The following is a 12959-nucleotide window of genomic DNA, read 5'->3' as shown; positions in this document are numbered from 1 at the left end:
CGTTCGCCGTTCAAATCTGCCACCTGATGGGATTTTTGGTTTGATTTTTTAAAAATAGGGTCTTTAAAAATAGGGTCTCCCTTTTAAACAGCAGACTGGCCCGACCCTATTATTGCTTGAACTAATTGAAAGCTCCATTAGGACGATGATGTGTGTTTTTCTGTGACCTTTTAATTCTTAATGCACTGATATCAACCTCAACGTTAAATAGCTCATTATAAATGACATATTCCGTTGTTTATTGCTCTAATTATACCAGCCTGTCTGATGATTTCCGGGGACACTGCAATTTCCTTCCACAAACCCCTGAGGATATTTATCCACGCAACGATAACACGGGGACAATAACATCTGCAATGAATAAATTCCGAGTAAAGAGGGATGATTGAACACCAGGGGGCAGTATATTACAACCAGCCTGAGCTGCTGGTTCTCTACCGAGAACACACTAAGTGGATTACTTTTGGCGTACAAAGACTTTATTTCATTATCAAGATGTTGATCTGCACATGAAAAAACGACCAAGAATAAACCACTGCCATTAGGAATACGATATAACGTTTGCCAGTAGTCACCTCTGCTCAACCTCTGGCTCCTAAAACGCTGACATCTATACTCAATGTTTTAATGGCATGAAGTTCTTCCAATAATTACATTTGTTCACCATCAAACATTTCAGGGTTCATCTGGGTCACTTTCCCAGCTGTTAGTCATTCTTCAATAGCCAAACACTACCTCCCACTACCAAATCCTGGAAATATTGATCCAACTGATCCCGGTCATGTGACTAGCTGTCTGCTGTCATGAAGACAATCATCATTCGCCATGGATGGTGCCTTTAAAAGGCCTGTATAGCAGACATCACACGTGGAATGCAACACTAATCTAGGTGTGGGTGTGTTTGTCGTTGGCAATCAAGCAACATCTACTCATCTGCTCACATGAACCACACCCAAAACTAGGTAAGAAAAACTGCAAAAAGCATGCAACTCGAGCTGGGCGTGTCTAAAAGGCTGTCAATGTGGTGAACAGAATTAGCTCCTGAAAGTAGGAACCAGCAAGGACTTTCAAGTTGCTCAAGTGAGTCTGAAATGCAGAGAAAGTAAAGACACGAAACACTTTGGCTTTTAAAATATTTATTTTGCATACATTCAGTGAAGCATGCTAGTTAAACATGTACAATACCAATGTGTAGTTATTCACAGAATAAAATTTTATTTCAAATAATAAAAAAAACAACAGCATCCACTGTCTGAGGACATAGTAAGACGATCGGTATGGCAAAAGGGCAGCATCCGAAGTAGATTTATGGACAATGGGCCGTAAAACACATGGAACACTACGGGGCTTACATCAGTAAGTGTTCTGGTTTCTACCTCTGGGTCACAACCACTTTGCTCCATGGAGACCATCACACGCTTTGCACCTCCTTCCGCAATTCTCCTTTCAAGCACTGTGTAGGCGTCTGGAGGGAAAATATCCAGATTCCATCCAGCTGGAGGTTAATGCATACATCTCCACAAAGTCACTGCAGAGCCTGGGACTCAGCTGCTGTATGTCCAAATGCAACGGACATCAGATTCTGACCATAGTCATGATAAGCTGCTGAAAACATTGCACACCCATTAGAAGTGGTTTGGAAAGACGATGCTTGAATGTTACTGTGGATTCTAGTGCATACTTATGACTGTGTGCCACAAAAGGTTATATATTATATAGTTATATTTAAAAAAAGCTCAGGACAAAAGGTTTGTTGAAGGACACCAGAATGCTCCTTAGATACAGTGCAAAATATCTGCAGGCGTAAACAGGTCACAAGAGCAGCGATCGGCAGTTCCCTTCACACGGGCCCACATGCTCTTCTCCTTTCATTTCTCCCTCAGTAGGTAGAAGACCACAGCTTTCAGGTAGTGACCACAGGTGCAGGCAGCAGAGACCAGCCAATGAGAGCGGAAGCTCGGGTCGGTGTTCACCACACATTTTGTTATATCAGTCTGAGAAAAAAAGAAGGAACACTCATTAAACACAAACCGCCCACCAAACATTTCCATTTTACATTTCTTAGTATTCTTAGATAATATACAGGGTGATAATGTACAGAGTGGTAGTGGCCTAGTGGGTAACACACTCGCCTATGAACCAGAAGACCCAGGTTCAAATCCCACTTACTACCATTGAGTCCCTGAGCAAGACACTTAACCCTAAGTTGCTCCAGGGGGGGACTGTCCCTGTAACTACTGATTGTAAGTAGCTCTGGATAAGGGCGTCTGATAAATGTTGTAAATGTAGTAAATAATACTGAATAACAAAAATATCTGACCTTTTGTACAAAGTAGTTAACGTGAAGTCTACAGCCTGAAATCACATTTCACACCCAAATTATTTATCGACTTCCTAGCCAATAAAAACCAAGGCTGCTGTTAAACAGAACAACTATGCATGTTCATGGCCAAATCAAACACTGTATAATCTTAACAAGACATTTCTACTTGCGCACGCACACACACACACACACACACACACACACACACACAGTTGACAGCTGGTCAAAGGTTTCAAAGCACTAAAAGTGGCCAAGTTAAGATACAACAATACATGGAGACTTCCGATTATGTGGGTGTGCTATTTATTTATTTATTAAATAAATAAATAAATAATAAAAAATTATTTGATTTTAAATCGGAGCCATGCCAGGCTTGTATTGCCTAATTAAATGTCTAGATCCTGGATGTAAGAGCTCATCCCATTTTCCTCACACCATCTAAAGGCATGTACACTAGGTAAGTTGTGAACTGTGAATGGTCAGTATCTTGCGTACCCCAGTGTTCCAGGATGGAATAAGCCGAATAAAAAATAATAATAATAATAATAATAATAATAATAAAAAGGTCATGGCCATGTCATGGTCCACCACTTAACGGATGAATAGTCCAGCACGGTGCAAATTGGGGTGGGAAGCTGGCTTGTGTGATGGAGATGCAGATGGATTTGTGCGGAGCTCTAATTAAGAGCCTCTGTGGTGCACGTTGTCCACTAATGACCACCCCTTCGGGAGGGTGTGTGGCGCACAGGGCCCTTTGTTCAGTCCCAGAAACCGCAGACACACATCCAAAACATCTCACCAAGTCGCACTCTCACCCTCAACCAATTAAGACTTTTTTTCCCCACACAGGGCATTGTGGGAAATGGGATATTCTTCATGCGGTCCTGTTTAAATGATTACTTAGTAGTAGTAGCCTAGTGGGTAACACACTCACCTATGAACCAGAAGACCCAGTGGGTTCAAATCCCACTTACTACCATTGTGTCCCTGAGCAAGACACTTAACCCTAAGTGTCTCCAGGGGGGGACTGTCCCTGTAATGACTGATTGTAAGTCGCTCTGGATAAGGGCATCTGATAAATGCTGTAAATCTATCTAGCATAGTCACCTCCGACCTGTTGACCCATGGGTAAACGAAGCCGGCTTCACGTTCGCGTCAAAAGAACCTCCCGTCGACGTCACAAGCGGATTTGAAAGTAGTTTCTGTGATCGCAGAGCTCAACGTGTCATGGGAGAGATCAGTCACGCTTTCATCACGCTACCCTCAAACGCCAAGTTCAACCTGAAGCGGATCTGTTACATAAAAGGCGCTACATCACTGCAGGATTCCCGTTCTTTTCCCCAGGATCAACGTGGACACAAAGCGTCTATGTACGGAAGGTAAATAACTGCAGATTCTATATATAAAGTTTCAGCTGTGGCCTTTTCTACTGGGGGCATCTCAAAAATCTGAATATGGCGAAAAAGGTTATTTGTTCTAGAAATTCTTAACCCTTCAGCCCCAATATAAGTATTATGTTTTTGGAAGTGTGTTAAGCATATTCCCCTTACCCATCCACCCCTCCTCTTCAGCCAGGAGACCAGGCTTTTGCGGACGAACTCGCCCATGCAGTCTATGATGGTGAGCACCATGGCGGGGTGGCCGTGCCGGACACAGTCCACCGCCAGAGCCCCCGCTACTGCATACAAGGAGACTACCTTGCCCCAAGTGACTCCTGAAAGATAGCCAGACAAAAAAGATGAAACCATTACAGTATGGTGTTATTAAACCTGCAATAAAGTATGAACAGCTTATGAAATCAAGACAAGCCACTTTGCTCTGGGAAAAGTGGAGGGAAAAAAAACAAAACATTAAAAACATTTTTTAAACTGTGGTCTGGCAGACGCCATGTGACCCCCCCTGCACATTTGTAGGGTCACTTCTCTCCATCTGTTCCAAACAGGCATCAAACTGCAAAAAAAAAAAAAAAAAATGCAGACAGAAGAAAGAAGGAAGAACAGCAGCGCTGTGCCCACATAGCAGCGCCGTGAAGTCAGGCGTTTGGATCCCCTCAACCATCGCACGTCACGTGGCAGAGCATCAGAAGGCAGACTTAGGAGCCGTCTAGGGGGAATGTGGAGACTATATTTAAGGGTTTTATCCCACATGCAACACACACACTTGATTGCATAACCACAACGGCAGGCAAACATTGCCAGGAACCACGAGAACAGCAGCAGGCTGACTGAACGCCACACTCCACCACACTAACACCCCCCCAACATTACATTCTGCCAATGACAGCAGGCAGCTCACTTTATTTACTGCCATGTATGGTGGACTGAGTAGATGTTGATAATAATGACTGAAAATGCATTATTATTATTAATCTAGTATGGAGCAGACCTTAAGAAGTCAGCGTGTGGGGTTTCCATTCTCTTGTCTCCTGACCTCAGACCAGCAGTGCAGACAATCAGATAGCAGACAGAAGAAGGGAAAAAAAAATGTTCTATGAGCTCAAAGATAAGTGCCTTGGTTTGGAATAAAGGGTAATCGTGATCCGCCCACTACTTCCTCTCTGGTGGGCAGCGCAGCAGGCCTCACTGCTGATAAGCGATGCAGTACACGCAGGCTCCACCGCAAGCTGCAAGCAACAGTCACGGCCTCAACTATTTCACATATTTACTGAACGTTTCTGAAAATACGAGGTAAAATACATACATTATTGCAGTTTCTAATTGCCAAAAGTGAAGGTCACATGACATATGTGCACTATAGATCCAAGTAGATAACAAGCAATCATTAAAATGATTGCTATCACTATATGTGATCAGAGAGAAAACTGAATGATAATTTAAATACAATTTGTGTATAGAATTTAATGGCTGTAGATTAAATTGGACATTTGTAGGCAGTAGACAATTTGTGTGATGGGAATTATGGGTCATTTTCATATCAGATTCATTTTTCATCGCATCCCATGACCCAGGACAGTCTGGATAGGTTATTTTTTTTCCCCCCAATTACAACAGCATATTGTTTAGCTTAAAGTGATAAAGAAAACTTTAACCTCTCCCAGAAACTAAACCTGAACAAGAAAAAAAAATACTCAAAGCTACACATAAAGGTTTATAGAATGCAGTAACATATCAGAATACAGACACTTCAACACCTCATAAAATAACGTTTAACAGGACAAAACAGGAGGAAACAAAAAAAGTTGGTGGGAAGGACAGTGACCCACTTCAGCTGTTACTGGGTCCTTTTGTTCCAAACCAAAGCAAGTGGTCGAACAATAAAATCCCATGCGTCATTCCAGCTTCACGTGGACCAACTGAAAGGGCTGATTGGATCACTTTACGCTTGAGCCAAAGAAAGCGAACACAGTGAAGACACCTTGTGTATCGTAACCTGAGGGCTTCCCTCGCCGCTGCAAACGATGCCCGTGGGTTGGCGTGACCCAGGGTACAGGCTGTGAGTTCCTCTGAAACCGTGCCAGGGAACACTTCAAACCTGCGATGACAGCCCTGTCGATCAACAACGACTGATAAACCCAGGCCCAAATAACACGAGAAACCTACCACTGAACTGAAAATAGGTCAGGATCAGAAAAGTTGGGCACAATGTGGGGGATCCGAAAATAACACGGCGAGCACGCAAACAGCGAATACCGGGGGATTACGGAACTCCTCCCCAAGGCAGAAGATGTGATCTCAAATAAAGCTCTACCTCGCCCTGGAAAGCGCAGGCGCTGGCCCTTCCAGCAGAATTAAATCCCCGACGGAGAGGACGCCCCTGGATGTGCCCGGTCAGTGTTTATGTAGCAGAACATGTGTGTATATAAAACCGTCAGAGGGCCGGGGCTATTTTTACCTGGTTAGAGTTAAACTGACATGGGGGTTTATGGGAGAACTGACTTTTAAGAGCGCCGCGCAGGCGAGCCGCAGCAAAGCGGGAAGTGCAGCTGCTTTAGGTTAAAGTGTTTATTGTGTAATGTCATCTGTTTCGGTTCGTTACATCACGAGTTAAATATGCCCAGTACGCTTTATAGCGGTGATCCAGATCCAAACACACTAACACTAACCATAAAAGGGGCCAGGGGAAGCGGCCCCGTAATCAGAAGGTTGCCGGTTCGAATCCCGCTCCCCGGGCGCCTGTCATGGCTGCCCACTGCTCACTAAGGGTGATGGGTAAAAGCAGAGGACACATTTCACCGTGCCACTGTGTGCTGTGCTGCAGTGTTTCACAATGACAATCACTTCACTTTCACTATTAAAAAGGAAGTGGACAGAAACTCTGAACACATGATGTTGCCCCTCATTGCACTATCTAATTATTCTGGAACACCGGGTTAACACGTGTGTCAGTGCAATCAATCTGAGATCGGTTTTGGGGTTACAACTCACCAGTGGAGAAAATTTCAGCCGCCACCGCCAGGAAGGCGTCCGAAACCACGCTCTCGGAAGCCACGGGGATGTTCAGCTGCCGCGCCACGTTGCGATAGACGTTGGGTCGCAGGTACTCCAGCTCGTCGCCTGAATGAAGCAACACACACACACACACACACAAACCACATCAGCACTGTGCTTCCCTCAAATGGTCCAGCGCTTCTGCATTTCTCTGCTTTTCACAAGTCAGAATCTCCTCACACTAGCCAGAGAGGCAGGAGCACGCACACACACACACACACACACACACACACACACACACACACACACACACACACACACGCAGACTCCTTTAAAAGCTCTGTTTGTGTCATCATGATGGATTAAGTGGAAGGAAAAGCTCAAAGTGTCTTCTGTTGTGAAAGGGCAAAACTTGGGCAGAAGGCCGGCGCTCACGGGCCGGTTGGCGTACCGATCAATCTCTTTTTTTTTGTCAGTGCTAGGCATTGTCAGAATAATCACACGTGTCTCGCTCATCATAACAGTTTAAATTAAACAGGCAACACTTTGGCACCGATGGCGAAGGAAACACGGTCTAAAAGAGCCCGCGGCAAAATTCCGGTATCTGACTCCGAAGTACAAAGCCAGCCTTTCACAATGGGCCGTGCTCAGTTTCAGTACCGGACACCCTGCCTAATGTATTTATGGTTCACTCACATATCAATATCCCTCGTTTAGATGCGCAGACAGCCTGCTATATAGGGCTAATCATACTAGAGCACTTGTTCAGCTACCGCAACAAATATAAAGCCACACATTTTTTCCCCCCCAACATGTCTGAAGCGACCACACATGATCCATTTCAGCAGAAAAGGTGTGCCATACACCAATCCATGCAAAGATAGAGAGTATGCAAGGTCACTGACACACAGGTACATTTACATTTATGGCCCTCATCCAGAGCGACTTACAACGTTCCTGAGCAGGTACATAAAAACCGTGCATCGCCAGAAGGTTCAAGCTCTGGAGCTCTTACCTAACCAAATGAGCACCGAGGACACCTCTGCAAGAGCTACGCCGGCAGCGGAGAACCCGTGTTCAGGTTTAGACCAGCCGATCCCAGCCCGGATCAGGCGCGAATGTATGTAGTCTCTGCACAGGGCTTTGGCTTGAGACACCAGCTCCTTGTCCGTGGGGGAGCGATCAAAGACCTCCATGACCTCTGCAGCGAATACCGAGGAGCGGCGCAGCACCTCCATGCCATTCATGTGCGGTAGTTAATAACAGACAAACCAGATGATGATGATTATGCCTAGATGACGTTAACCATGAACACCTTCCTCCCGCCCGCCAATGGGGTTTCAGCAAGCACGTCCCCTGTGGAGAAAAGAAATGAATCATGATATGATGAGTACGGCAAAATATATATATTTCCTCTACCACAGATTGTATTATATATATATAAAATACAATCTGTGGTAGAGGAATTCAACAATTTTGAAACTGTTTCACTATCAAAAAGTGCAGTATTTACATTAATCCCAATAACAAAATGGAACATGTTCAAAGTCAATTGTATTTTTATTACAATTTCTTTGTCATTTCACTGACGTGAATTGTCTCTGATGTTCTGAAACGCTGAAGGAGGAATCGGAACGAAGGTGCCTGTCATTTTTCTGGCACCTTTCTTATGACACGTTTGAACAAATCACACATCGGCCTTCTGTTCGTTTAAAACCGCGTCAGGCCATAAGCAAAGCGCGAACTGTGACATACAAATATCAAGTAGCGTTTACATGATGATCAATGACACTTTCAAATAAAAAGATGGATAGTAAGAAGGCTGCTTAATCATTTTCATGTTTCCAAGAATCAAGGACATGACATTATTGTTTCAATTAGGTTTTATTAAAGTTTCAAAAATATAAAAAAAAAAGTTATCTGCATACATTCTTCTTCCAGGGTCCAGTCTGCAATTCTAGAATTAGCTGAGAGACTAAATAATCAATTAAAAAATTGCCTAAATTAAAGGGTGACAGGTTTTATTGCAATATAACCTAGACATTTCACACGAGGTAGGAATAGAATAAATGGCAAGTAAAACCGGCATCAAGATGAGCAATTAAAGTCACACACAGACAACTGGCGCTAAAAAGTCGCGTATTTCTTACTTGCAGGATGGAGGTGTTCATATTACCGTAATACATTTTCTGTGAATTTCTACGCGCTGCTCCCGAGCCTCGTGCGAGAACGCTTCCCACTTGCGTGTAAAAGCCGCGCACCACGATTTCCCGCGGCGGCGGGTCTGACTGCTGGCCTTTCCCGCGGGGTGGTCGGGCGTCGGAAAACCGGAGCGTTCGCGTCCAAAACGCGACGTCGGCGGACCAGCAATGCTGTGACCCCCCGCGAACGCGCCCACGCCCACGCCCGCTGCCGTCGCCGCGCAAGACACGGCGAATAAATGCACATACCTGCCAGCCTCCTTCCCTCAACTCTCACTCGCGTCCCGCCGGCGTTGGACCCACGGGAAGGGAGACGCAACAGGTCCGGCTGAGGCGCATCGCGCCCCGCCGACTCTCCTTCTAAGGGAAACCGTCGAGCTCGGGTGAAAGGCGGAGATTTACAGCGGCGTTGTGTCGAACCTGGCCCCGCCCCGCAGGCCCGCCCACGCGGGCGAGCGTGCTTGACGTTGACCCCCGACCCGTGACCCTGACCCGAACGCTCCCAACGTCACAGAAGCCGTTCGTTTGTGGGATTATTTTGGGTTAATCCAATAAAATGTATCAGATTGCTCGGGGGAAAGTGGTGGGAAGACACCAGTCTCGAACAGAAGCAAGTCAATTAAAGGAATAATGGCTGTAACCCAAGATGGCTTCTTCGTGCCCAGAGAGCAACCTGTCATTAACATTTTAATGGCTACGATAAATTCTCCTTTTCTAGTATGAACGTGCCAATTCATTTTTTAAGGTTACTATAATCATTAGTCGTTAATTATGATTCATGGAATAATTATTTGAAAACCAGAAGAGAGGTAGACCTCCCCATCCTGGCCGCCTGTTCTCTTTGGAGAAAAAGCACAGCGTTCGTAACCACGTCATGCAGAATTATAAATAGTTTGGGAACGTTTATCACATGCCAGCAGCATGCACATTTGCAGTTTTTCCACCTCCCGCCGCCCTCGCCGGCGTTTAGACGTGAAATATGGCAAATGCTGCTGGCAAAATGCAGCCGGCGCTTTCCCCCCGAAAGTGGATTGGCAAAACTGTGAGTGTAAACTGCAGTAATTTCTCTTCAAAAAGAATACAAATAAATAAATAAATATTTCGGCTTGGAGAAATGGTCGTCTTGGAAACTGAGGCAACCATCCATGTTTGCTTGCAAGTTCAGTAAAATGAGAAAGTGTGGCTTTTAATGCTGGGTGTGTGCTTTCGTGGTGATTTCAGATGTTGTTCCTGCTAAACCTCTGATCTGGGGAGGAGACGGCTTCCCTGTCATGGAGCATGTGAGGACTTCACCAGAAGCGATTTGGGTGGATACCACAACAGGCATGACAAGTATCGACTGATAATGAAATATGTTTTCAATGGTCTCTTTTGAGGTCTCTTTTGGGGTGTCATTTTGACACTGGATTAGTTAAAAACATACATTTTCCAGGGAAAGGTACATAAAATGAGGCACACATCATTCCCAGGATCATACTTGCCAGTGATTTTACATTATGAGACATGATGTTGGTTAACGGGTTCATCTCAGCTCTTTAAGACATTAAAGACCCGGGAAGTTGTACGTTAAAGGAAATTCTCACCTCTTTCTCCAGATGTTTGTGCATGACGGGGACATTCCTGTTCAGACAGGTTCCTGAAAGGTGCTGAATTAGTGTCCGACACACAACTTTTTCACAGTGAGATTCCATTAAAACCCAAGCGCTTTGACCGAGTCAATAGGGGTTTTTTGAAAAATGACAACTCTTGCGTCCACCAACACTCCGTAAACCTCATGATGTCATTCACTATACCTTTCCACCCCTGCCTGAGGGAAAGCCACGGTTGCCACTCTCAGTAAGAACAAGTTGTGTCTGGACATGCCTGTGGAATACCCTGAAAAGTGTTCCTGTCTCATACGTTTTCTCCGGGAAAGAAGTTCCAGCGTCGTTCTCTCAACGAACAACTTAGATGGTTTTATCTTTAAGCCCATTTTTTAAGGACTATGAAGTATGAAGTATGTCACCTCTTCAAAAGGTCACCTGTTATGAACTTTTAAACATTAAACACAGAGTTCCCCTGGCCTGTCTGTGGTCCTGCGATGGCTAGAAATGCCGATAGGTGTAAAGAGTGCTTTGGTCAGCTTAGGCGGCCAGATATGGAATTTCTCCTCTTAGGACGTCAGAAGGGGAAAAGTTACCTCCTGTATCTCCCCTCCGGCCAGAAAATGTCCTACCCCTCCCCTAAAAAAGTAACTCCACCTACCGTCATGGCTTCCAAACGTGCTCTGTGATTGGATGGGAAAATTAGCGCAAATGTGTTTTTTTGGTTCAAACACACGAGACGCTGTAGAAATAGTGGGTAAATTTTATTTTTATCTGGAAAAAACACCCGAAACGACTTCCTGTCTGTTCCAAACATTGTTCTTGGTGAATGATGTTGATGAACGAATGCCTGCTCATTTCTGTAGGCCGCTCTCCTCCTCGTCCTTAACACTTATCATTTAAAGCCACACACACAGAAACAGAGCGTAAATAATAATAATGTGATGACTTTCTTGCTTATATAGACCCATAAGCAAGAAAGTCATCACAGAGAACTGTTCCTGAGACGGGGCAAGCCTTCCCCATCCTAACTAGATTCTGCATAGATTCCGGTATGGAATAGCTGAGACCATCACCGGGATGATGTTCTCCCCTCACTGGAAGAAGCACACAACAGACAAAGTGTTTGCAAAGCCTGCAGCATTGTGCAGGAGCCCACTCACCCCCACACATGGGCTTTTCACAATCCTGCAGCATACTGCAACAGCGCAACCTTAACTGTCGGCATGTTTAACGGTGTTTAGGCCCCACCAAATTTAGCATAGACCATATATATATTACATATGGAACTTCCAACTACTTCTTTTTTTTAACTCTTCTGCACACATTGTGCTGTTGCACTTGTCTTTGAACCTTGTTGTGTTGCAATGTGTAGTTTTTAAACTATCTGAACTTGATTGGGTTTACATTTATATTTACAGCATTTATCAGACATCCTTATCCTTATCCAGATCGACTTACAATCAGTAGTTACAGGGGTGGTAGTAGCCTAGTGGGTAACACAATCGCCTAAGAACCAGAAGACCCAGGTTCAAACCCCACTTACTACCATTGTGTCCCTGAGCAAGACACTTAACCCTAAGTTGCTCCAGGGGGGGGACTGTCCCATTTACATTTACATTTACAGCATTTACAGAACCTGGGTCTTCTGGTTCATAGGCGAGTGTGTTACCCACTAGGCTACTACCACCCTTTACATTGCTGTGTGAGCGTCGCCTCTATATATATACTTTAACATGGTTGAAAGTTTACTTGAACCTTAACTACAGAAATCAGTACAACAGGCGGATGAAGGGGGAAAGCGCTGTTCAGCAGCGCCATCTACAGGACATGCCCGGGGTCGCAAGAGTGTCTTACATGAGCGGAAAAGATTGCTGATTAGAGTTGGTTTTCTGTAGTTACTCTAAGGTTGCGTGCAGTTGCAGAAGGAGAGACCAGCAAGTTGTTCAGGTGGATAGCAAGATTCTGATGTATTGATGTATTGAAGAATCTTCTGAAATTAATATTAGTTTGCATTTGGTGGGATTGAGTTTTAAATGTGAGATGGGCTGCCTCCAAGATGAAATGTCACTTAGACATGCAGAGATTTTGAAAGCGGAAGGTACATCTGAGGGAGGAAAAGAGAAGATGCATGGCAGTGGAAGGATAACCTCACAAAGTGATCTCGTGTCGAAAAGGGAGAAAAGGAGAGAACCATGTACAGGGTCCTGTGGAACGGCAGTGAAGAATCTCTGTGAAGCAGATGTAGATCAAACCGCTGATCAAGATAAGCAGCAAGCCATTGCCATGTTGATGTAAATGTCAAGCGTTTAAAGTAATATGTATAAAGCAATAACATTCAGTCAGATTAGTCAGATGTAAAGAGCTCAATGAACACAACAGAGACACACGGAAATGAGAACCGAATGAATCCTTCATTCGCTTAGAATTCCATATAACGAAACAACAAGTCCCACAAGCCTGT

General features: G+C 44.6%; 1 protein-coding gene across 1 annotated transcript; it reads right to left on the bottom strand.

The window, feature by feature from the left end:
* Positions 1-1119: 1119 nt before the first annotated feature.
* boka (BCL2 family apoptosis regulator BOK a) lies at positions 1120-9324 on the bottom strand. The gene is made up of 5 exons (XM_028961434.1): positions 9162-9324; positions 7727-8067; positions 6709-6837; positions 3874-4037; positions 1120-1994 (listed from the first exon to the last, which is right to left on the bottom strand). Exons 2-5 carry the CDS (start codon positions 7956-7958, stop codon positions 1869-1871), a joined length of 651 nt encoding a protein of 216 aa, XP_028817267.1. The 5' UTR covers positions 7959-8067; positions 9162-9324; the 3' UTR covers positions 1120-1868.
* Positions 9325-12959: the final 3635 nt, after the last annotated feature.

The sequence above is a fragment of the Denticeps clupeoides genome, chromosome 19 (assembly GCF_900700375.1).
Source record: "Denticeps clupeoides chromosome 19, fDenClu1.1, whole genome shotgun sequence".
In the NCBI taxonomy this organism is placed as follows: domain Eukaryota; kingdom Metazoa; phylum Chordata; class Actinopteri; order Clupeiformes; family Denticipitidae; genus Denticeps; species Denticeps clupeoides.
Note: the sequence above shows the minus strand (reverse complement) of the source record. Positions and strands in the feature narration are given on the sequence as shown.

Excerpts from the sequence above, each read along its gene's own strand:
- boka (XM_028961434.1), bottom strand. The coding sequence starts at position 7,958 with ATGAATGGCATGGAGGTGCTGCGCCGCTCCTCGGTATTCGCTGCAGAG. Across the intron at positions 6,838-7,726 it reads CTCGGTGCTCATTTGGTTAG|GCGACGAGCTGGAGTACCTG; the intron begins GTAAGAGCTCCA and ends TGCTTCATTCAG. Across the intron at positions 1,995-3,873 it reads TGAAGAGGAGGGGTGGATGG|ACTGATATAACAAAATGTGT; the intron begins GTAAGGGGAATA and ends TTTTTTTCTCAG.